Genomic DNA, 24,211 nt, shown 5'->3' with positions numbered 1-24,211 from the left:
GCACTTTAGTGAAGTGGCTGGTGGTCGAGCAAACGCAAATATCAGCAGAAATTTTTAAACAAACAAACAAACAAACAAACAAACAAACAAACAAACAAACAAACAAACAAACAAACAAAAACCTATATTTCAACAGTGACGTCCATGGAGAAAAAGGGGAGTGGCTGACCGTTGTGGTAGAACTATATGCCTTATATGAGCTTTTTAATCCTGACACCTAGTGGTGAGAATTTAAAATTGCATTTTAGTGACGAAGCAAAACCATAAGGTTAGTCTGAGAAATATCGCCTTGAAAAAATGTAAATAATAATAATAATAATAATAATAATAATAATTATGAAAAGATATAAATAAAAATAGAAAACAGAGAACAGAGAAATCTTTCATAAGATGAGAACTTTGAAATGAGGTTTATGCAAATTCCCACAGAAATGCACGAATTCTCATATACAGCATTATAATTTACATGGGCATCTTAAACATCACGATTATTTGTTTGCTTAAGACATTTTGCATGAGCATATAGCAAATGTTAGATGCAATCTAGATTTTAAGAAATCAGTCACTGGGAATGTGAAGAAAGAGATTTAAAAAAGCAAACTTAATACTGTTTTCCCCTTAATTTGTTTACTCACTCTTAAGAAAATGTCTTTTTTTAATTTGTGGAACAAGTGGGTCAAATATATCAAACCTTCACAATCAGATTTCATGGAGGTCTTAAGTGAATGATCGTGTCATCTTTTTTATTTCCTCTCTCCTTTAGCATGTTTTACTCCTCTTTTTTTCTTATATTGCTTTCTAAACTCTCACTGATATTTTTTAAAGTAACTAGACATCAAGGAGATTATAGGAAAATAAATACAAAAATATATTACATACGTCAAAAAATCGAAAAATATGCCATACTTTTGAGCTTTTTTAAGATTATAGAGAATCAAGTAAAATATGTAAAATTAAAACCTTATTGATTACTAAAAGCCAATTTGAATTCACCTGTTTATTTATTTATTTATTTTAATGGATAAATGTAAAGTAGATCAAGCGGAACTGTTGTTTACTGGATGGCAGGAAACTCCGTGGATGTGACACACTCGCCTCGCTCTGTCCAATCAGAAGAGGCAGCCTCTCTACGTAATTCCGCACATGTGACGAACTGTCATGGTAGCCTCCTCGCTCACATCCCAACTGTAAAGACAAACTGAGCGCGGATATTTTTGTTGTTTACTGGTTAAATATGAAGTATTTGCTCCGGCTGGGGCGCTCGTTCGCCCGCCTTCATGTCCGGTTATGTCACCAGAGTGTTTACAGCCGCCATACCAACGCATGTAGAGTGGGAGTGGACCTCGGAGAGAAGTGAGTGGACTTTCCCAGCTTCCCATTCTCTTCCATGAACTGTGAAATAAAGCGAACGGTGCAGTGTCACTGACAGTTTCGCGTGTTGTGCTCTTGCTGTTTTTGTAGGAAACTTGAAATCTCTTCAGGGAGGTTTGCCAGATTTGCTGATGGATCTGCTGTAGTACAGGTACAAAAGTCTTCCTTGATTTGTCTTTGCCCTTTCTTTTTGCTTCTTTGTGCATTGTTTCTATTTCTGCTTCTGTTTACTACTAATCCTCCTTCTGTTGTGGTAAGTCATTATACAGCAGACACAACTTTGTTGGCAGAAGATCTTTATTACAGAATAGTAAAGCATGGGCCATCAGCATGCAGAGAATCATCACTTATGTACAGGAATCCCACCAAGAAAAAAATCCTTTCAACTGATAGCAGCCAGTCTGTTAGTTTGGCTTTATGTCCCGTGTCCCTTTTACCCAGGACGTGTCAGCACAGCACAGCAGAACCTATACTAAGACTAGTAGTGCTCATGTTCATATGTTCAACTTGCAATTCACCTCTGTGGCTGCTTATTAAAACAGAGCACACATGACTTGTGATTTTTTTTTTTTAAATGTTTTTCTTTGGGTTTAAATGGTGACCTCCCACCTTTTCCTTTTCCCATAGCTTGGAGACACGTCTGTGATGGTGACCGCTGTGAGCAAAACCAAACCTTCTCCGTCTCAGTTCATGCCGCTTGTGGTACGACTCCATGTTTGTTACAGCCGTGTTCTAATTGGATTAGACCTTATGAATCCTCGATGTAAGGAATTATCTGCTGGGGTTCTTTTGATTTAATATCCTTTTCAACTGACAGGTGGACTACAGACAGAAAGCTGCAGCTGCTGGTCGGATTCCCACCAACTACCTGCGGCGAGAGCTGGGCACCACCGACAATGAGATCCTCACCAGCAGACTTATTGGTGAGTTAATAAGATAAGCACTGTCATTATTGTGCGTATAACATTGTCGTAGAGGTTTGGTTTCCTTTGGTGTGTTTAATTGGAGTGACCTGACTAACTTTCCTGTTCGTGTTGCTCAGATCGGTCGATTAGACCTCTTTTCCCTCCTGGTTATTTCTATGACACTCAGGTAAGTTAAATTCTAAAGACTTTTCACTATTATGTGGAGATTGTGTTGCCACATTTTTGTTTTCTTGCACAAAGGTGATAATCCTCCCATTCTGTCTTAATGTATGTTCACTCCTAAAGATCCTCTGTAACCTGCTAGCAGTCGATGGTGTCAATGATCCAGATGTGCTGGCTATTAATGCAGGTGAGGTAAATCTCAGCTACAGAGATTTCTTCACAAATCAGATTTTTTTTTTTTGTTTGTTTTATATCCTCGAGTAAAACATTATATTCTTCCATTAAAGCTTCTGCTGCCCTGGCCCTGTCTGACATCCCCTGGCATGGACCAGTGGGTGAGAAATATGCATATTGTTTTATTGATCTTAAATGGTGGTTTTCAGTTCCTGGGACATTATTGTTATTATTGTTTATCTCCACCTTGGAGCTATTATTACTACTTATGTTATTGTGTGTGTGTGCAGGTGCTGTGCGTGTGGGTATGGTAAATGGAGAGTTGCTGGTCAACCCCACAAGGGCAGAGATGGCTTCTAGCAGTCTTAACCTGATAGTGGCCGGAGCTCCCAGCAGTCAAGTAGGTAAGTTAATAATCGGTATGTGATAACCAGCAGAATATCTAGTGTTTATAGTAGAGATGGCACGATACCACTTTTTTATGTCCGATACCGATATCATAAATTTGGATATCTGCCGATACCGATATGAATCCGATATAGTGTGTTTTTTTTAATCAATAAAACTGTTTTTTTAATATCTTGCTGCATTTTGTATAAGTTCATACTCAAGTTTAAATAAACAACAACACTAAAGCTATTCTGTTATACCTGTATGTAAAAAATACACTGCACCCAAAATATTTCATAGTTCAGCAACACTGATCAATCTAATAAACTTAAACCTACTCCATCCTCCCTATTCTGGTATTTTAAAAAGTACTTAGCAGAAATATTAAGCAACCTAACTAATAGGGTTGCAAACTCCCAGCAAAAAAAATAGGGAACCACCCCCCACCCCGTGATGCTTAATTGACGTAATCAACTTTAATTTGATGCAGTGTGAAAAAAAAATGCACAGAAATAAATTATTTTTCAAGAATAATTAAATAGATTCAACATCTTTCATCAACAGAATTGCAGAATTCACAGATGGTATCTTCCCAAAGGAAAAAGTAATATAGCTTACTAGGGTATATTAGAATTAACAGTTACTATATACAGTAATGGACTTCTATATATTTTACATCAGATTAAAACTTTGGGTGTAAGATTCAGATAATTATTTATTAAAAGCTAGACATTTTAAATGAGAATAAGAAAGAAAAGTATGTCTCTGTGCCCCCTTTTCCCTGTTCATGCCCTATTGGCCCCCCTGGCTAAACTTTGCTAGATCCGCCCCTGCACAGTTACCAGCCGTCAGCTGCGTAGAAAAGGATCCTGGTGTAGAAAGTAAATAAATTCTAACAACAGCTTATCGAGGTTAAACGTGCTGCAGTTGTTCAGCCGCTGGTTTCCTCTTTCTGGTGCAAAGTGGGCCAAAAACAAAGAAGAGAGACAGACTCGCGACAGAAAAGCCGATCAGCTGATCATTGATCAGTTTCATGAAGTAGCAGCAGGAGAGGGAGGGAGAGAGAAGAGGCGGACGCTCCATATATCGGTTGTTAAGCTTAACGTGGGAATGCTTTACAAACATTCACAGATGAACTTACACACTTGCTTTACTTCTCTCTGGGATAACTTCCTCGGAGATGAAATGCTGGTTTGCTAGCGAGGCTACAAATACACACAGCCGCTCTATCACGTGATGCATACTGCTCCGACCTGCTACGGTTATGAGCCGAGTTACGCCGTGTCGCAAGTTTTGTGAGGTGCTTTTTTGATATTTAATGGATCGGAGTACATTTTTTATTTCTCGCCGATATCCGATCCAGTAATTTACGTCAGTATTGGACCGATACCGATACGTAATATCGGATCGGTCCATCTCTAGTTTATAGTGGCATGTAGTTAAGCTGCTAAGTTTAGAATTCAAACAGTTGATCAATTTATTTATTTATCAATTAATAAGATTAACATTTCAGACTCTGGATAAATCTAAATTAGTAATAAATCCTGTTCATGAGCGCACAGAGGCTTTGGAATCACTTTGCTGAGGAGATAGTGCCTGCAGAATCATTGACTTCCTTTATTTATAGACTTACCTTTATGTAAATTGTCTTTTTACTGTCTTTTATTGCTACTCCTTTATGGGAATTTATTTATAATGGCATTTTGTGTTTTAGATTTGGCAATTTCTGATAAACTTTACCTTGGATTTATTTATCTTTTTGTGGCCTAGATATGTGGCTTTCTGTAATAATTCAGTTTCTGAGAATCCTAAATTTTCCTGACTTCTGCTTCTCATGTTGTCTTAGACAGCATCACATAGCTCATGTTTCTCTGTGTCTGCCAGTGATGATTGAGGCATCAGCTGAAAACGTGCTGCAGCAGGACTTCTGCCATGCTGTGAAGGTGGGAGTCAAACACACCCAGCAAATCATACATGCCATCCAGCAGCTGGCACGAGAGCAGAAGGTGACTAAGCGCACGCCGGTCAAGATGTTTTCACCCCCGGCTGACATGGTGGAACATGTTCGGAGGTAAGAACACAGCCTGAGACCGAGAAAGACGAAGGCAAAGGATGCTGGGAATTAAGCAGTGTATTTTGAAATGTTTTGATAAACGAGAAAACAGAATAATCCTGAGGCAAGGGTAATGATTTCATTTAATGGTTAGAGAACATGATGGGCCAAAAATAGGACAAAAATAGGATTTATATTGTTCTAGCTCTCAGAAATGACTTGTTTTTACTTTTCCTGTTGCAGATTAGCTTCTGAGAGGATTTACGCTGTTTTTACCGATTATAGTCATGACAAGGTAAAACCTGCCATCTTTATTCAGCTTCAGTTTATGTATTAGTAAAGTTTACCTAAATAACAGTAATAATCTCATCATAATCTTCTTAGATTTCGAGAGATGAAGCAATCAACAAAGTTCGGCTGGAAACCGAAGAGGAACTTAAAGGTATAACACCTTCAAAGTTATGGTGCATGGAAATAATTTACAGTTAAGTTTCAGATGTTGCTGTATTTCCATTTAAACCCTGTCAATTGATGTTGTCGATTCATAGAAAAATTCCCTCAGGCCGAGCCTTTTGAAGTCATTGAATCCTTTAACACTTTGAGCAAGGAAATCTTCCGTAATCTAGTGCTCAATGAGTACAGGAGGTAAGCACTCTGTATTGTGGGTGGATATTGTAATGTCACATCATCAGGGTGTATAAATATGGAAACACTGTGTTCTCCATTTTGTGTTTTTAGGTGTGATGGAAGAGAGCTGACTGGTTTAAGAAACATTTCATGTGATGTAGATCTATTTAAGCCGCTGCATGGCTCGGCTCTGTTTCAAAGAGGACAGACACAGGTATGCTAAAGCACAAAGAGCCAACAAAAGTCATAGTTCATTTGGAAAATAAGTTTTGTTTGAAGGGATTGAAGATGTTTGTGGCTGTTTCTTCAGTTTTGAAAGCAAAAGTATCGCAGGTTTGAAAATGAATACAACAGCAGGAACGCTGAAACTGTAGTCGAGATATGTCGCTTTAATGACTGTTACACAGGATTTTTTCCTGGGTCAGAGTAGGCCTGTTTGGTACACACTTAAGCATTTAAGCAGTTTAAATAAAGTATCGTCTATGAGTCTGTGTTACCAGTGTACCATTCTGTGTTTAAAAAGTCCTCTAAACTGGAAAAACTTGGATGTTACCAGTAACAAAGTCCTTCTCCTCTGCTCCCTGTAGGTGCTGTGCAGTGTCACATTTGATTCCCTGGAATCCAGCATCAAAACAGATATTATCACTACAGCTTTAAGGTAAAACAACCAGAACACATATCCCAAAAAGTTGATTCTGTTCATCTGGAGGTAGCGTTTTCAGTGGGAGAGAAAATTTTGTTACTTATCCAAGTGACTTCTTCAGTCACTTGCAGACCCCTGTAGGTTTCCCCTGAGATCCTGAGACTGAAGAAGTCACTTTGATGAGTGACTAAACATTTGTCCCGCTGAAAACGCTACGTCCAGATGAACAGAATCAACTTTTTGGAATTTCTTTACATGGATGCTCAGACTGGAGCATGACCATAACTGGATAAAAAAAATGGTATAACCTCATATACTTTATATATACAGATACATGCACTATGTTAATGTAGTAATGAAAAGGATCATTGTTCAGTAACTTTCAAGGAATGAATTTCACAAGCTAGTTATCGATTGTGAAGATACTGCCAGCGTCTACCAACATCTGCACTCCTGTGATGCATGCATTTCTTTTTGCAGTGGCATCAAAGACAAAAACTTTATGCTTCATTATGAAGTAAGTAAAATCATTTTTTAAGTCACATAGTTTATCAGATATTAAATAAAATTGTTTTAATTTTCAAATGGAGCTTTAAAGTCAACTTTCCGTTTCTTTTAGTTCCCCCCATATGCAACCAATGAGACTGGAAAGATGGGAGGCCTCAACAGGCGAGAGCTTGGACATGGTTTGTTTGACCTTTTTCATCCTCTGTTTGTATTCAGTCTACTAATCCCTCATTTCCATCAAGAATCTTTTGTGCATTGTTTGTGTTTTTGCAGGAGCTCTGGCTGAGAAGGCTCTGAGACCAGTCATTCCTAAAGACTTCCCTTTCACCATCAGGGTCACTGCTGAGGTGTTAGAGTCAAATGGTGAGAGTGAGGAAGCAATTTTAAAAGGCGTAATATAAAAAGTCACAAATACGAATGTGTCCATTGCTCTTATTTTTCAACATATTTCTATCTCTGCATGTCCTCTCAGGATCCTCCTCTATGGCTTCAGCATGTGCAGGCAGCCTCGCTCTTATGGATGCAGGTACTGTTCAGACTTTTTAGTTAATCCAGGAAAAATCCAATTTCAAATTGCTCTCTGGACCTTAGATGTGCAGACAGCAAACATCAGCTTTTCTTTCAAAGTGACCTGAATTTTGCATGAAATTTGTCTGGATACGATGCTAGTCAGAAAATATGCCATATAATAATGTTTAACTAATATATCTAAATCTGTGTTGCCAGGTGTGCCCATCTCTTCTGCTGTGGCAGGTGTAGCCATTGGTCTCATCTCCAGGGCTAACCCAGAAAAACCTGCTGAGATAGAAGACTACAGACTATTAACAGATATTCTGGTATGCCCAGTACCGTCGTTGCTTGTTTGTGATCAGTTATTATCACTAAACAGTGGAAGAGAGATTTTAGTTGAATGCTCAAAATGTTATAACAGATGTTCCTGAGTATGACAGATGTTGAATATGAGCTTATAACTGTTTTGTAAACAGGGAATAGAGGATTACCTCGGAGATATGGACTTCAAACTGGCGGGAACAAACAAGGGTATCACTGCTTTACAGGTACTGCATTGAGTAGCTTGTAATAAGTGTCTAAAAAAGATCTTTTTAGGAGGAAAATTAATAAAGCTAACTGAAGGGACATCACTTTTTCATAGAAATGTTTTACTATAAACTGTACTTGATGTGTAAAATATTAAAGAAGAGACCAATATAGTGTTAGAGCTTTATTTTATTATCTTTTTATTATAAGACAACATTAATTTGTCTCTGTAACGCCAAGTTAAGCAGGATTCTTCTTAGTGAAAGTGTTGCTCTGCTTAAAGGACTGTGTGGTGGACACAAGCGAAACATTAATGTCTTTCTGATAAAGATGAAATGTATTAACAGTAAACCAATGATAGCTACTAATTTTTCTTTATTTTACCTCCAGGCTGATGTGAAGATTCCTGGGTTGCCACTGAAGGTGGTCATGGAGGCAATCCAACAGGCCACAGGTAGGCCCAAAACTGAGAAATATACCCTGTATTAAAATTTTATTTGCATGGCTCTTTTGTGGCATTTGCCTGTTGTTGTGTTTCAGTGGCAAAGAGGGAAATCTTGGGCATTATGAACAAATGCATAGCAAAACCCAGAGAGAGCAGGAAAGAGAATGGACCTGTTGTTGGTAGGTTATGCATGAATATGTATGTATACAGAAATATGCAATATTTAATAGAAAGTTTTTAATGTCATCTGTTCCAATATGTGATGTTTTCTGTCTTCAGAAAATGTTCGAGTACCTGTCTCAAGGCGAGCTCGCTTTGTTGGCCCTGGAGGCTACAACCTCCGCAGGCTTCAAGCTCAAACAGGTAATGCATAAGTAATAAAGTCTGAAAAAGGCAACTTGGAATGTGATGGTGACGTGATGCTAATCCAGCAGCACACAGATTCGTTTTTTCATAATAGAAACTGTTGTCCAGAATATAAAAACGTCACCACATTTTCTTCTTTGGTTTCAGGTGTGACAATAAGTCAGGTAGACGAGGAGACTTTTTCCGTGTTCGCTCCAACACCAGGAGCCATGAACGAAGCCCAACACTTCATCAGCGAGATCTGCAAAGATGATGTGAGTCTCCCCCTCTTGTAATTACCTTTATAATAGCAGTCTGTCTTTGTTCAGAGCCTTTCAAAAATTGTGTTAAAATGTGCTCTACAGAGAACCCGAAACAAATTAAAAAAAGAGAAATATAGTATAAAGCTTAAGCAAGATGGCATTTAAACAAAGAAATAAGAGAAATAATCCTGATCAATACACTTAAAAAAACAGGAAAGCTCTCAGCATGCTCTAATAAAACAAGGAAAGAGGTTTTATATTTCTATATTTCTATATTCTGATAGTTTCTTTGCACCCTTTTATGCACATTTATAAACTCAATTGCTGTTTTATACCACAATGCAAACATTACCTGCATAAACAAATCAAAACATTAAGAACAACTGCTTACACATATTACACATATTCATAATGTATGTAGGTGAAAATTGGTGTATTTCTTTGTTTTGCAGCAAGAACAGCAGCTGGAGTTTGGTGCTATCTACACTGCCACCATCACAGAAATAAGGTAAACTAAAACAATGCATTATTTACCAACAAACAGTGTTTGTTTACAGTTATTTCCCCACACTTGGAAACTGATTTATGTATAAATAAAATCTTGCAGCCTTCATACAGCTCATCTGTTCTTCTGCTCCTCTGCTTTAGGGACATTGGCGTGATGGTGAAACTTTATCCCAACATGACTCCTGTCCTGCTGCACAACTCGCAGCTGGACCACAAACGGGTTTGTGAATTTGTCTGCGTAAAATGGTTTTCCTTTTGAGTCTGATGGTAGAATTTTTACTTAAATCACTTCCTTTATTTTCCTTTTAGATCAAACATCCAAGTGCTTTGGGTTTAGAGGTGGGACAGGAGATACAGGTGCGTCTCGGTTACTGCAGACAAAGCATTGCTAATTTCAGTCTGGGATCCTTGTATCTAAACTGTGTTCTGCTAACAGGTTAAGTATTTTGGACGGGACCCAACAGATGGCAGAATGAGGCTTTCACGGAAGGTGCTCCAGTCTACTGCTGCAAGCGTCGTAAAGAGACTGAATGACAAACAGAGCATCTCCATGGGTTCAAGCGACATGCAGACGACCAGTACAGATTCGTGACACTCCCCCATGACTGCCTAACTTCTGGCTTTTCTGTCAGAGTAGACTTGGACTGAGTCAACTTTCCCTTTTCAAACAACAGATCTTGTTATGAACTATACATAAAGAAGGTTACTCCGCTGCTGAGAGTATGGATGTGGCAAAAATGCTGCTGACATCATGCCTCGGAGAATTTGCACAAACAAAGGGATAAGACGAGGAGGCAAACATTTTCAAAAATACAAGTGTCTACCCATTTTCATGCTCTGTTGTTTGACTGTATCAAAGTTTTAAGATTTTTCTTTCATTACACAACAACAGTGCTTCTGTCATTCACGTGTGTGATAATGTTGCCTCTTGAGGCATATTTGGTATGTGCTGTAGCAGTGTGTCCACTAAAGAAAAGAAAGGCAAGTGGGTGACGTGTTAAAGAGAGGTGTTTTCTTAATCTTTATATGGTGTCGCATTTATATTATATGTGAGTAACTAAAATGTAAATAAATAACCAGCCACGGGTGGGCCACATGCCAGTGTACTCCTAGTGCTGTTACCAACCATGGATAAGTAGGTCAGGAAGGGGATCCGATGTAAAATCTTCAAATCAAATATGTGGATCATCAAGAATGAACGACTACCAATGGTGCTGTTGACCAGCAGGGTGCTGGTGGAAACTGCTGTGCAAGGACAAAGAAAGAGGAAAGAGGGAGGCAGCAGGAGAGAAGGAAAGGTTTGTAAATGAGAGTTGGGACTTTCTATATCGGGATTATGGAGCTGCCAGAAAGGAGGAAAAGAGAAGCTTCATTGATGTAGAGAAGGAGGACCTGCAGAGAGCTCGTGTGGCAGAGAAGGATGTAAGGGATAGAGTGAGCTGAAGGCAGATGATCCACTATGGCAGCATCTAAAAGGAGTAGCAGTATGGAGACGTAATATGTAAATAAAGTCATTAATGATTGCTTTATTCATGTCTTTAAGTCAACAAAACACCTTCCAACCATGCCAGAATGTACTGAGTGCATGCATGTCAAATTTTCTTAATAAAAAGCTGATTTAATTGCATGTTTCAGTGGCCACATGCAGGCACACAAGTACTGCTTCAGCGTGTTTTAAAAAAGACATTTGCTTCACAATAGGAAAGGTTCATCCAGTGGGTCCTTAAAAGAAACTGGATGGTGGAGATGATAACAGGAGAGCTGTAAAATTTCAACATTTATTTAAAACAATTTATTGCATAATATTGGACAGGGAAAGATCTAATAACTCTTTGGAGTCTTACAGAAGAATTAAGTGTTTCTCTGTTCAGCCTTAATCTAAAAGTCTTAGTCCTAATATGTAGGGTTGCATCAGGAAGGGCCTACAGAGCTGGAGAGAGGAGGAATGAAAATCAGTAGAAGCAAGACAGAATACATGTGCATGAGTTTAAATACCTCGGGGCTACCATCCAAAACAACGGACAGTGAACAAGACAGTATACGCAGGGTGGAGTGACTGTCGAGGTAATTTGTGGATATATTGGACAAATGATGTTGAAGATGGAGCTTGCCAGACAGGAGGACAAGAGGATGACCTCCGAGAAGATTCATGGATGCAGAAGAAGGTTGGTGTGACAGGAGGATGGACTGTGATGGAGGCAGATGATCCTCTGTGGCTCACCTTTCTCTGCAGAATAGTTTTAATTCAGTCATGTTGGGAGGTTTTTGAACATGAACGGCCTGTTTAAGGTCATGCATCTAATTTAGGTCCCAACTTTGAATAGACCAATTCCAAACCTTTGTTTTGTTTTTGTTTTTTTGTGACATTGAGTGAAGTTTTGGTGTTTTGGATCATTGTCTTGCCACATAACCCAAGTCTGCTAAAATTTCAGATGGCTGGACATTCTCCTTCATGATTTTCTGGTAGAGGACAGACTTCACGGTTTCATCAGCTGCATTTTCCAAGTCATAAAGCAGCAAACCAGCCCCAGACCATCACACTACCGTCACCATGTTTGACTGTTGCTTTGATAGTCTTTTAATTAAATGTTAGTTTTACTTACCAAAAAGTTAATCTTTTGTCTCATTAGTCTGAAGAATATTTTCCTAGAAGTCTAGGAATTTATGCCAAAAAAACCATTAAGATTTTATTCCTTTCTCTCTTTCTCTGTAGATCATGGCTTGAAGTGTTGCTTTTTCCAAGAAAAATTCCTCGTTTGTGTAAAAAAAAAAAAGGCAGTTATGATTGTGATTAATTAACGTGAAAAACTCTGTTAATCTTCTGCGTTAAGTAAGTATCTGCTTCCTCTATGAATTAAACAAGCTGAACCAAATCACATCTGTACATCATGCCAACATCTGCAAAAGACTGTGGGTGCTATTACCTATCTCCACCGTAGGTGACGCGGTGAGCTGGGGGAGCCGCAGTTCTGCCATTGGACGATGCCGCCCGGGGGAGGAGACCCCGCGGCAGTTAGCGCTTGATTGACGTAGAAAAAGAAAAAGAACACAAGATCGGATTACAAGATGGCGGTCTGTGGACGTTAGCAAGAAGGCCGTTAGAGTTGTTGTGTTCTCTCAGAATTTTACAGTTTAATATTAGGCCCCTTAATAAGTAGATTCACGTCGTAATATGTTTATGAAATACCTACTAATATATTTTGCTGCTGTTGGGAACTAAATTTAAACATGCATGTTTTATAACATGCGGTTGGAAACAAAGTTAACAGGTCGAGGAAAACACTAGACGGGTGAGGTGATAGCTTGTTAGCAGAAAGCTAGCCTGCTAGCTCCGACTCGTTTAAACCATGTCGGACACTCGGCGGCGAGTGAAGGTATATACGCTGAATGAAGATCGGCAATGGGATGATCGGGGTACCGGGCACGTTTCGTCTACATTTGTCGAACGACTGAGGGGGATATCGTTATTAGTTCGGGCTGAATCGGACGGTAAGTTCCCTGTTAGCATAGCTGTTACGGTGGTTAGCATGCTAACTCCTGGTTGTTCGGAGAGAGCGCTTCGATTGCCCACAGTGGGTACCAGATTACCTTATTAGACTTTTTTTCTACATGTGGGGCAGACTTCACCGTCATAGTGCCAGAACTGTTAATATTAGGCACGTCTCTCAATAAATTGCAAATATTTATTGAATAGCTGTTGCTAGCATGCTCATTAGTTTGGTCCGACGGGATCTCGGTAGCATGGTGCCCCTGAAAGTCTGAACGTATAAACTTGTTATTGCTCTTTGTGGTTCATGTATGTGACAAAGAAAGTACATAAGGTTATTACAGTAGAACCCAAGGCCTGTTGTAGTTATTTTACCTTTGTGTTTGAGCATTTTAGTTTAATTCGATTGTTTTTTTTGTGTGTGTGTATTTGCATAGCCATAACTGTTTATTCCTAGACAGAATAACAAACCTCGTCTTTAAAGCACCGGTTTTCTAACTGGCTTGAATATTTAGTCACCTATATCTCTGTGCTTTAGGATCACTGCTATTGGAATCGAAGATAAGTCCAAATACTGCATATCAGAAACAACAGGTAAGTTTTTATTATTACCTGAGTCTGGCTCAGTTACAGATAGCACACACATTTCAATAATTCCAACACTGGTTTGAGATCTGCTGCTGGATAGTTACTGTAATCTAGGCGAGACAGTAGAAATTGGCTGACTGATGCAATTGTAAACTTGGTATCGAGTAATAATCGGGTAATGCCATGAGTAATTACCACACATGTGCCACACCTGTTTGTAAATTAAGGTGTCATTAGAATTATGGCATAAATAAGAAGTCTTCCCGTATTTATAGGTAAGTGTCTGAAAGACAATTTCCACCCTCCTTTAACAGTGAGCTGCTGTAGTTAATGAAACCTTTAACTAATTCAACTTAACCTTAACCTTGTAACTCTTCAGGAGCTGCACAATATTGTCTCATAAATAAAGAAAAATATTTTCCACCTTTTTCTAAATATTTTTGCATGTCTTTAAAATTACTGCTCTTTGTTGAAGGTTGAATAACTTCCTTTTTTTAGGTACTGGAGGCTGACAGCAGCTCTTGTTCTCAGACATGTTGAGGCGTGTTTTGTTGTTGTGTTGCATGTTTTTTTTTTATGTATCAGTGTTATTGTGATATGACACTTTTATATTACCTAAAAATTTATAGCATTATTAATGATTAAGGTCGAGTCTGGCTAACTTCAGGTTTATTCCTGGATTTCCGGTGTTTTGGAGGTGGTTTACTTCTTATGGGATACATTACTCTGGTAATTTACACTCCACACCTAATCCCCTCAGGAAAGGGTCATGTTTGAGACAAGAGATCAACATGTTTGAAATTGGATCCCATGGAACAATTATTTCTATCAAATAATGCATGGAAGATCAATTAGAGCTTAGTGTGCAGATAGTAAGAGAATCTGAAGTTTGTCTCAGATCAGCATCGGTAAGAAATAGAGATTCTTGGGGGCAACTTTATTCCTTGCTTCTTTCCTGTTGACTGCAAACAATATTAAAACAACTTTATTGTTGTATAGGCTGTAATACGTTGAAATGATACTAAAACAGAGAATTTAAACCTTTTTGTTTCTGACATCATGAAACATTTGCAAGTTGGCTGCTTACCTGTTTGAAATCTTTTATTTTGTTAAATTTTGTCTCTACTTGCCCTTAGACTATTTCAAATTGAGTGAAAGAAGCAGCAAATCTAAATGTGATTAGCTTCTTTTTATTGTAATATAGTAATGAGGTCTTCCCAGATCTTTGACAGTAAGTTTGTTGCCTTAAATTATCAGAATTTGTACACACTTTACTATTTACTTTGATACTTTAATCATTATTACTTTAAGACATATATAACAATACTACAATACTACACAGTGCTTTTCTTCTCACACAGACTGACACTGCTGTTTTGGCTGCAGCAGTTGTGTTGCAGCGAGTCTGTATTATCTGTTTACCTACTTCATGTTATATAATGCTAATTTTATAGCATGATAGTATTCATAAACTATGCCCCTCAGCTGCTAATAGACCGGTTCATGTTTCTGGTTGGTCATGCTGCCATTGCTGCCTCTTTCATGTGAATGTGGTCATAGCTAGATCGGAAAACGCTCGTTTGACTTAGAGTTGATAACCACCTTGGTGAAGCTAGGTACAAAAAAGATATTCTGCATGTGTTTAACTTGCTTTGTCTGTTGTAGACTTTTGTTCAAACCATTTTCATACTCTGTGGATAAGTCACTGTCATGCTAGAGGAGTGCATTCCCACCAGGATAGAAAGCTTTATCCCTCAGATACACTTCAAGGATTTGCACCCAAATCCTGCCAGCAATACGTACAAGAAGGCATAACGGAGCCACAAGATCCTCTGTCTGCAGGAGTTAAATGTTGACGTTTTTATTTTCGTTTGCTGCCTGTGTGTGTGTGTACATTTGTAGGCATGTGTTCAGTTAACATACAATTTAATGAATAAGTGTGTGTGTGTCTGTAAGTGCCTCCTGTGAAAGAGTTAAGCATGTCAGTGTGTAAAGTTTAATAATCCTTTGTCTTTGTTCCAGGACACATTGATTGTCTGGTCAGAAGCAGATAACTATGACCTTGCACTCAGTTTCCAGGAAAAGGCTGGCTGTGATGAGATCTGGGAAAGAATTTGCCAGGTAAAACTCAAACCAGGAACACACACAGCTGTTTCGCTGGTGCTAAAATTCCATTGAGCCTACCACAATGGGCAAGCTCTGTTGATCTATTTAATAGTTTATGTGTACTGGATAAATTACTGAGAAACATTAACCTGTGCAAAGAGGTGACTGTTTGTATTGTATCAGTTGTATTCATTTAATAATACCTTTTATTTGTGACTCAGGTCCAAGGCAGAGACCCTGCTCTGGACATCACCCAGGACCCCATTGATGAGTCTGAGGAAGAGCGCTTTGAGGAGATTCCAGAGACAAGCCACCTAGTTGAGCTCCCCCCTTGCGAGCAAAGCAGACTGGAGGAAATTGCCGACTTGGTTACCTCTGTCCTTTCTTCACCCATCCGGAGGGAAAAGCTTGCCCTGGCCCTGATGACTGAGGGCTACATCAAGAAACTCCTGGGTCTCTTTAGAGTATGTGAGGAAGTGGACAACAGGGAAGGCCTCCATCACCTCTATGAGATTGTCCGAGGTGTCTTATTTCTCAATAAAGCAGCCCTCTTTGAGGTGATGTTCTCTGACGACTGTATCATGGATGTGGTGGGCTGCCTGGAGTACGACCCAGCATTGGTTCAACCTAAACGCCACCGGGAATTCTTGACCAAGACGGCGAAATTTAAGGAGGTGATCCCTATCACAGACTCTGAACTGCGGCAGAAGATCCACCAGACATATAGAGTTCAGTACATCCAGGACATAATCCTGCCCACACCATCTGTCTTTGAGGAGAACTTCCTATCCACACTCACCTCCTTCATCTTCTTCAACAAGGTGGAAATTGTCAGTATGTTGCAGGTAAGGATTCAAACCAAGCTATTTATAAAATGACGTTATCAGTTAATTATTTAATCCACTGTGTAGTTTAGCCAGTACATATACAGTATTGCTGTACATGTTGTGACTAATTAAAATTTGTTTGACAAATTACCCTGCTTAGATTAGTCCACCAAGATGACTCATGCTTAAAACCAAATTAAAATTTTCTCTTTAAATGTATTTAATTCTCATGTGAAATGTTAAATTAAGTGGGAAACCTCAAATAATAAGTGTGAACAGATGGAAATGTATAAGCCTGTAATGACTGTACAAATAATGTATGCGTAAGATGTGTGTGTCAAGTTTTGTATTGTGATGATGACCAATTAAAACTATACATTAAAACATTTTCAAAAATCTTTGAGTGAATAGGTTTAGGCCCATCGTAACACTTGTATGTGGATTGTAATATGGTGCAAATGTAAGGCATATGTTATGAACAATAATTTTTATACCACACAATTATTTTCATGGTGTAAACAAACAGGACCTTAGAATTCTTTCATTTCACAGTCAGGTGACTGATTTTAATTTTCTGTATGGTTTTAGGAGTCACGGGTTTATTTCTGTTTATTTTTAAGACATGTTTCTTTATTGTTCTGATGTTTTAACCCGGCTTTAAATGTGCCGCAGGAGGATGAGAAGTTCCTAACGGAGGTCTTTGCACAGCTCACAGATGAAGCGACTGAGGACAGTAAAAGGAGAGAATTGGCAAGTTTTAATTAGTTTTTTTGTTGTTGTTGTTTTTTTTTTTTTTTGGTCATATGTTAAAACCTCAAAAAGTAGTTGCCTTTCATAACCATGTTTGAGAAATGAGCCCAGAAATGGCGGTAGGCACAGTGATTTTTATTTAAGAACGGTTGAATTATTTTGGTCTTTGCATTTCTCATTTATATTGTCATTTATCTATCTCCTTTTTTTTCTCCTCTCCTTAGGTGAACTTTGTCAAAGAATTCTGTGCATTTTCACAAACGTTGCAGCCTCAAAACAGGGATGCGTTCTTCAAAACTCTGGCAAATCTAGGCATTTTACCTGCTCTTGAAATAGTAATGGTACGTTCTAGTTCTCACATGAATGTGGGTACCTGAGGTAGTGTTAATAAAAGTCTTTTTTTGATTGGTCACTGCTCAGTTGAATTAACTTCTTTTTTTTTTTTCCCATTCAGGGAATGGATGACTTGCAGGTGAGGGCAGCAGCTACTGATATCTTCTCTTACCTGGTGGAATTCAGCCCCTCCATGGTTAGGGAATTTGTCATGCAGGAACCTCAGCAGACAGATGATGTAAGCATCTAATCATTATTTTTTAAAAAGGAGCTTTCTCTTTATCCAAAGCAGTGTTTTGGCAGCCCAGGCTCCGTCAGTTTCAAATAGATCATTACCACATCAGGCATGTAGAACAGTCCATAACTGAGATGAAATCTATATAAGGAAAACTCTGTTTGCTTTGTGAACAATGAGGTAAACAAGAGGTGTTTCGTATTGTGACAACAGCCTGTGACTGTTGGGGCTCATGTGATGACCCAGTTGCTCGATTTTTACTACAGAGCCATAACACTTGAAGGCATTTTATAGCTGATACACAATTTACATGTTTGATAAAGTAGTATAAAAACACAGAACTGTTATAGAGAATTGCTGAGACAAAGTTTGATTAACTTTTTTTAGTGTCCCCTGTTGATCTTCTGTTCTGTATACAAGAAGGCTTTTTTTGTTTGTTTTAATACTGTGTGTTTGCCCTTTGTTTGAGAGAGAGAGTTTTCTTTTCATGCCATGCAAAATTTATTTTTAATCTGAATGTGCGACTGTGTTAACTTATCCTGTTTGTTTGCTTTGTGTGTGTGTGTATTTGTGTTTCAGGATGTTCTCCTGATAAATGTTGTGATCAAGCAGATGATTTGTGACTCTGACCCAGAACTGGGGGGAGCTGTCCAGCTGATGGGTCTGCTCAGGACACTCATCGACCCTGAGAATATGTTGGCTTCCACCAACGTAAGCAAAATCAACCAGATTTTTGTTGATTTCTTCCCCTCTCCTTTTTCTCCAGCCATCGCTCAATGTTGATCACTCTGCTTTTTCATTTAAATCAGTTGTTCTCAGACTTTTATCTGGTGTGCCTCATTTCCCCACATGTTTTTGTTATTAACAATGAAGAAAGGATCCAATTTAGTCAAATTAGGGTCAGTGGAGTCTTCTTTATTTACAAAACAAAGTCTACAAAGTCAAGTTTATTCAAATTAGTTTCACGCATTATTTTTACCCTAGTTGTACACAGCCCACCTGCAGTGGCTCTGCCAGTGAGGCCTGCCTCACAGTTTAAGAAACACTGATGTAAAGCAGCACATTTATGGTGCCTACCTCATTGTTATCTGACAAAATCCCCCATCTGTGTCTCCACATGTCCGTTACCACCCCTAGATTAAGTGTATGTGTCCCCTGAGTGAAACCTTAAACACTTATTAAAGTTTTTTTGTGTTTGTTTTTCCTGATAGAAAACGGAGAAGACAGAATTTCTGAGTTTCTTCTACAAATACTGCATGCACGTGTTGACTGCTCCTCTGCTGGCCAACACTGCACATGACAAAAATTCAAAAGGTGAGCTGGGAAGTTAAACTAGGGTACATCAGACTGGAAGACAGAAAATTCCACTGGTTAATCTATGTAATCACCTTTCAGATCTGCAGGAGGGATCAACAAAGGTCAATCCAGTGTGCCCAGGTGGGTGTTATTTAAACTGTCAACCAGTTTCTTACTGTTGAACTACTCAACAGTAAGAAATTTGTGCATTTGAAGTGGCTTGAAAGTACTGCTCTTGTAGTAGACAACATCATTATATTATTTGTTTTTACCTGAACCCTTCCAAGGTAAATGACCAGCACCTCTTATTAAGGGTGTGGTTCTTTTTCTTTTAGAGGACATGAATAAGAAATAAAATATTGTGCTAGTCACCAGACTATGAGATTAAGAACCGCTTGAAATGATTAAATCTGGAATGACTTATAAAACTATATATTAAAGGATTGTACACTTGGTGTCTGGCTTGTATTTGTAAATGTACCTGGACAGTGCTGCATGTCCTAACACGATTTGTCTTTATTTGTGTAGACAACTTCCAGACAGCTCAGTTGCTGGCACTGATCCTGGAGCTTCTGACCTTTTGTGTGGAACACCACACCTATCACATCAAGACCTACATCATGAACAAAGACCTGCTTAGGAGAGTGCTGGTGCTGATGAACTCAAAGCACACGTTCCTTGCTCTTTGTAAGTTCCCTGTGTTCTGATAGCGATTACATTGTGGTTGAACCTCATATACAGATATAACCATACCAGAGCTGTGTAACTGCTGTTTGTATCCAAGCTCACACAAAGAATACAGATAAGACTTTGAATCATATCGTGCCTCGTTTTTTTACAAAGTGGCTCTGTTTTTGTCCAAGGTGCTCTGCGTTTCATGCGCAGGATCATTGGTCTAAAAGACGAATACTACAACCGCTACATCATCAAAGGGAACCTGTTTGAGCCTGTCATTAATGCCTTGCTGGACAATGGGACCCGATACAACCTCCTCAACTCTGCCATCATAGAGCTCTTTGAGTTTATTAAAGTGGTATGTAAAAGCACGAACGCTACCTTAACAAGCCTTTGTTTTTGCATTAAATATATAATGATCCACCTTTTGCTTTCCAGGAGGACATCAAATCACTCATAGCTCACATCGTGGATAACTTCTACAAAGCACTTGAATCCATTGAGTATGTCCAGACATTCAAGGGCTTGAAAGGACGATATGAGCAGGAAAAAGACCGGCAGAGCCAGAGACTCAACAGGTCAGAAGCAAGGGTCATTCCCTTACTGTGATCTTTATCACTTATGCACTCCACCACATAAATTTACATTTATATATGCCGACTTTACATAGTTTTCTATTCCCATTCTTGTACACACCCCTACCAAATTTCTGCATGTTTTAGTCAACCTCTGTTAACCCTAGCACTTGTCATCATTATTCAGCTTCATAACCTTAATTTATATTTGATCAGAGACGTATTACCACAAGGTAGTAATTCCCCTTGTGTAGATACCTGTACCTAATGAAGCAGTTTTCCCACCTGTAGATATCGAAGAGATGCGCGGTCTTTGGATGAGGATGAAGAGTTGTGGTTCAATGACGATGATGACGATGACGATGGAGAGGCAGTGGAGAAGAGAATGGGGGATGACTTCTCTGATAGCTACGGCAAATACATGGAAGCCAAAAAAGGTAAGCTATATTCTCTTACTGTATGAGTGTTGCTGGATAGTTTTTCCCAGATTGCTGCATGATCCTAGTTTGTGTTGTTGTAGGAGCTGCCAACGGAGCCAATGGTGCCAATAACAACGGGAAAGCTGCTGCCATCCCACCTGCCTCACCAGCCGTCACTCCAAACAACAGTTCAGCTTCTTCTGTCAAAACTGTTCCTCTTCCTGCCACACCAGTAGTCAAGGTAATATTTCATGTTGCATTCTGAGGAAGACTTGAATTCCTATCCTGTCGTAATCCTTTGTCCAATTTGGGAACAGTATAACAAAGGACAGTCTTTTATCAAAGGCCAGAAGTTTTCTTTGTTGCACAATATGTTTCGAGTGGTATCACAGCATGAATGCAGATAAAAGTTACACAAGTTACTTGTTGTTTGCCTTCACTGGTCAGAATAAGTAAAATGTAAGTGAAATTTAGAACACTATGTTTCAGCACTAACAGCTGTTCTGCGCTCCTGCAAAAGTACATGTTGAAATGAAACAGTCACTCTTGTTGTTGTCTTAGACTGCTCTGGTTGGTTTGGTGGACTACCCTGACGATGAAGATGAAGATGAAGATGAAGAGGAAGAAGACCAGTCTCCAAGGAAGCGGCCTCGTTTGAGCTCCTAAGGCTAATTGTCCTCTTTGGTCATGGTGGACGGACATTGAGTCCCTTTGAAATCCCCTCCTCTGGTTGTCTCATTGGTCCTTGGCCTGCCTGTGCCACCTGTGAGTCTCACTGAAGAGATGGACAAAGACGAGCTCCCACCTCTCTCAGTCCCTTCTGATCGCTGCTCCTGCTTCTCCCTCGGCAAAAGGAGATAAAGAGTTGCTTTTGTTTTTGTTTTTGTTTTTAGAAAGAAGGATCAATCTGTGTCTCAGCCTGTTTACCTCTTCCTTTTCAACAACCTCTTCAGGGAGATTCCCAAATCTCTTTTCTTCCACCTGAGAACCTCATTGACCCTTTGAGAATTCATCTCTCCCCTCTTTCACTCCTTCCTGCTCTCCTTTCCTGTTCTGACTTCTTTGTCCTCTTCACCCACCACCCTAAACATAAACAAAACATTGAAGTTTGAATTGGTGGCACAGCAGTTCCCAGCTCTACAGTGCTAAGGAAGCTGCAGTCCAACAAGAGCCCCACTGCGCCTGTCACCTGCTCTTATTTAAAAAAAAAAAAAGAAAAAGAAAAAAAAGCCCTTCCATACTTCTCAAATCCAAACCAATGAGCTCCAGAGAGAGAGGAAGTCAGATCACAACCAGCCAGTGTATGACCTTGACAGCAGGCCAGTCAGGCTAGCAGGACTAGCCGTCATAGTAATAGAAAGCTTGACTGGCTGAAGCTGTGTGTGCCGCCCTCCCAGAGAACTACTTACTTTAGTCATGGATAGAGGGACATCATAGAAAAATCCCCAAATTCTTAAGACAAGGGAGCTGACCAGTGAGACTGGGATGAAGACTAAGAGCGAGAGGAGCAGGACTCAAACCTTCAAAAGCCATGTTGTCAGTTTGGTCGAGGCACACACACAAACACACACACACACGATGATACACGCACATACAAGACTGTGTTAGCCAGGAAGTCCTGTATTTCATGACTTTGTTAAAAAGTACTGTACAGATCTTTTTGTTCCTCTTTTTAATCTTTTGCCCCTGATGTGATTTTTGAAAGGGGAGCGAGACCCCTACCTGCCTGTGTTCTTTTTGTTGTCGCACAAAAAGGTGGGGTCACTGTTCACCCTTTGAGTACAGTTCATTTGATTCAGTGTAAAAATACAGAGAAGTCCTAAATGCTGGTTTAAAAATAACAAAAAAACTTAAAACTGCAGTAAAGTTGTTTCTTTTTTTCAGTCAACATTTCGAGGATGTCTGGAATTTTGTACTTGAGTCAAACTTGGCGTCCTCGTTACAGTGTGCACATCATCAGCCCAGTTTGTGTTTTAACAGGGTGGCAAACCCGAGTCGTTCATCCTTCTCCCAGACAGATCTCAGGTTCAGAGTTTAACTTGCATCAGAAACAAAAAGCTGCCCACCTTGTTGTGGCACAGCTGGTATAAAAGATGGATGTAGCCAGTGGCGTCACCCACTGGTTTGTGAAGTCCTGTTATGAAGCCTTGAGCTTAGCATCTTGGAGTTTTAAAACCAGATGTGAGAAGGGGGGAGATGATCTTGCTGTGAACAAGGATACCACACACTGGATCATACCCTGTCTAATCCTCTTTTCGGATTCTAATAATGACCGCAATTTACAAAAGTGAGCTTCATGTTTTATTCAGTATTACCTGAAACTAGTGATTGAAACCATGAAGCCATAAACAAAGTGTACTGAGGTCATAGAGCAAGCAAGTTGAGGGCCGGTTTCCCATAAACTTCAAGTTTCTTTGCAACCAGTGTTGCCCCCATCCACACTGGTTTCACTTTTCAGTCCTGGAAGCTGTGTCCATCTTTTATATTATGTTCTGGCCAGAGTAACACTGCTAGATGGTGAATAATCAGATATTACATATACTGTGGAGACTGCTTCTAATGAGTTTGAGGTGCTAAAGGGGGCTTTTGTTTTCATTTTGAGGGTTCAAAGTGTCGTTCTGCTCTGGTTGAGATCTCCTTACTCCCAAAATTTAAAGCCTATTTCAAGTTTTTTCATTTTCTGTTAAAAAAAAAAAAATGCAAAAAAGAAGAAAAATAAACTACAGATCAAAAGTTAGTTTAAGTCCTTTTTAAAAAAAAAACAGTTTTCATTGACTGAATGGATGATCAGTTTTTATTAGGTATGATAAATATGATTTACCCCGCAGTCAATGCAGTGAAGTTTTTGAATCAAACAGTGGTTTTTGTGCGTATTATTTCTGACAACACACCGGTGTGATGAAGCGGGATAATTCTGTCGGGTTGGAACATTTCTTTCATTGCTTCTTCTCTCATGGTCCCAACACAAGCACATAGGAAGATGAAGGGAATCGAAACTGGGTTAAAAAAAAATGCTAGATCAGTTGTTCATGTACAGCAACACAAGCAGGAGGGTAGGAAATGAGAGAATTATTGCCAATGTGCTTTTCAGGAGCAGCACCTGCAGTGAATTGTCTTTCCTCCTCTATGTTGGTTCCATCCAACAATGACTGTTTCTGCTCTCCCTTGATGAATTTGTACCAAGTGCATTTACTACCACCATCCATTCTTAACATTTGTATGAATTTATTTGATAAGTTTTGAAATTAAATGTGACCCTGACATTGAACTTGTGAATCTAGCTTTGTTTACCAACTTTGTACCAATTGGCAATCGGAGCTGCAAGTGTCCTAGATTTTATGTTAGGCATTTTGATTGCTTAATAAGAGGCCAGAAAATATTAAGAAAATGGGGTTTAACATCTGAAAAGTTATACGTGCATTCTTTTACTATGCATCGTATATCATTTGGCTGAATTGCATGGACAGTT

General features: G+C 39.2%; 2 protein-coding genes across 2 annotated transcripts; both read left to right on the top strand.

Moving 5' to 3' along the window:
- Window positions 1-1,153: 1,153 nt before the first annotated feature.
- On the top strand, window positions 1,154-11,073 carry LOC116325771 (polyribonucleotide nucleotidyltransferase 1, mitochondrial). The gene is made up of 28 exons (XM_031746785.2): window positions 1,154-1,353; window positions 1,462-1,522; window positions 1,999-2,073; window positions 2,189-2,294; window positions 2,414-2,463; window positions 2,583-2,646; window positions 2,747-2,794; window positions 2,924-3,037; window positions 4,908-5,094; window positions 5,320-5,371; window positions 5,461-5,518; window positions 5,625-5,721; window positions 5,815-5,917; window positions 6,291-6,361; window positions 6,827-6,863; window positions 6,966-7,032; window positions 7,127-7,216; window positions 7,326-7,379; window positions 7,580-7,689; window positions 7,840-7,911; window positions 8,282-8,345; window positions 8,432-8,515; window positions 8,616-8,699; window positions 8,850-8,956; window positions 9,397-9,452; window positions 9,593-9,671; window positions 9,761-9,808; window positions 9,888-11,073. The coding sequence occupies exons 1-28, from the start codon at window positions 1,235-1,237 to the stop codon at window positions 10,041-10,043; spliced, it is 2,313 nt and encodes a 770-aa protein (XP_031602645.1). The 5' UTR covers window positions 1,154-1,234; the 3' UTR covers window positions 10,044-11,073.
- A 1,441-nt stretch (window positions 11,074-12,514) lies between these two features.
- ppp4r3b (protein phosphatase 4, regulatory subunit 3B) lies at window positions 12,515-24,010 on the top strand. The gene is made up of 16 exons (XM_031746789.2): window positions 12,515-12,940; window positions 13,477-13,532; window positions 15,549-15,647; window positions 15,854-16,477; window positions 17,132-17,209; window positions 17,434-17,550; window positions 17,664-17,780; window positions 18,357-18,488; window positions 18,989-19,091; window positions 19,173-19,214; window positions 19,602-19,760; window positions 19,937-20,106; window positions 20,187-20,326; window positions 20,615-20,760; window positions 20,844-20,983; window positions 21,304-24,010. Exons 1-16 carry the CDS (start codon window positions 12,799-12,801, stop codon window positions 21,406-21,408), a joined length of 2,370 nt encoding a protein of 789 aa, XP_031602649.1. The 5' UTR covers window positions 12,515-12,798; the 3' UTR covers window positions 21,409-24,010.
- Window positions 24,011-24,211: the final 201 nt, after the last annotated feature.

This window comes from Oreochromis aureus, linkage group 13 (assembly GCF_013358895.1).
Source record: "Oreochromis aureus strain Israel breed Guangdong linkage group 13, ZZ_aureus, whole genome shotgun sequence".
In the NCBI taxonomy this organism is placed as follows: Eukaryota; Metazoa; Chordata; class Actinopteri; order Cichliformes; family Cichlidae; genus Oreochromis; species Oreochromis aureus.
This window is presented reverse-complemented; position numbering and strand designations above follow the sequence as displayed.

Bases quoted from the DNA above. Each gene is read 5' to 3' on its own strand.
- ppp4r3b (XM_031746789.2), top strand. From the start codon at position 12,799: ATGTCGGACACTCGGCGGCGAGTGAAGGTATATACGCTGAATGAAGAT. The intron at 19,092-19,172 runs GTGAGCTGGGAA...ATCACCTTTCAG, and splicing joins ACATGACAAAAATTCAAAAG to ATCTGCAGGAGGGATCAACA. The intron at 20,327-20,614 runs GTCAGAAGCAAG...TCCCACCTGTAG, and splicing joins CAGAGCCAGAGACTCAACAG to ATATCGAAGAGATGCGCGGT.
- LOC116325771 (XM_031746785.2), top strand. From the start codon at position 1,235: ATGAAGTATTTGCTCCGGCTGGGGCGCTCGTTCGCCCGCCTTCATGTC. The intron at 2,464-2,582 runs GTAAGTTAAATT...TCACTCCTAAAG, and splicing joins GTTATTTCTATGACACTCAG to ATCCTCTGTAACCTGCTAGC. The intron at 5,095-5,319 runs GTAAGAACACAG...TTCCTGTTGCAG, and splicing joins ATGGTGGAACATGTTCGGAG to ATTAGCTTCTGAGAGGATTT.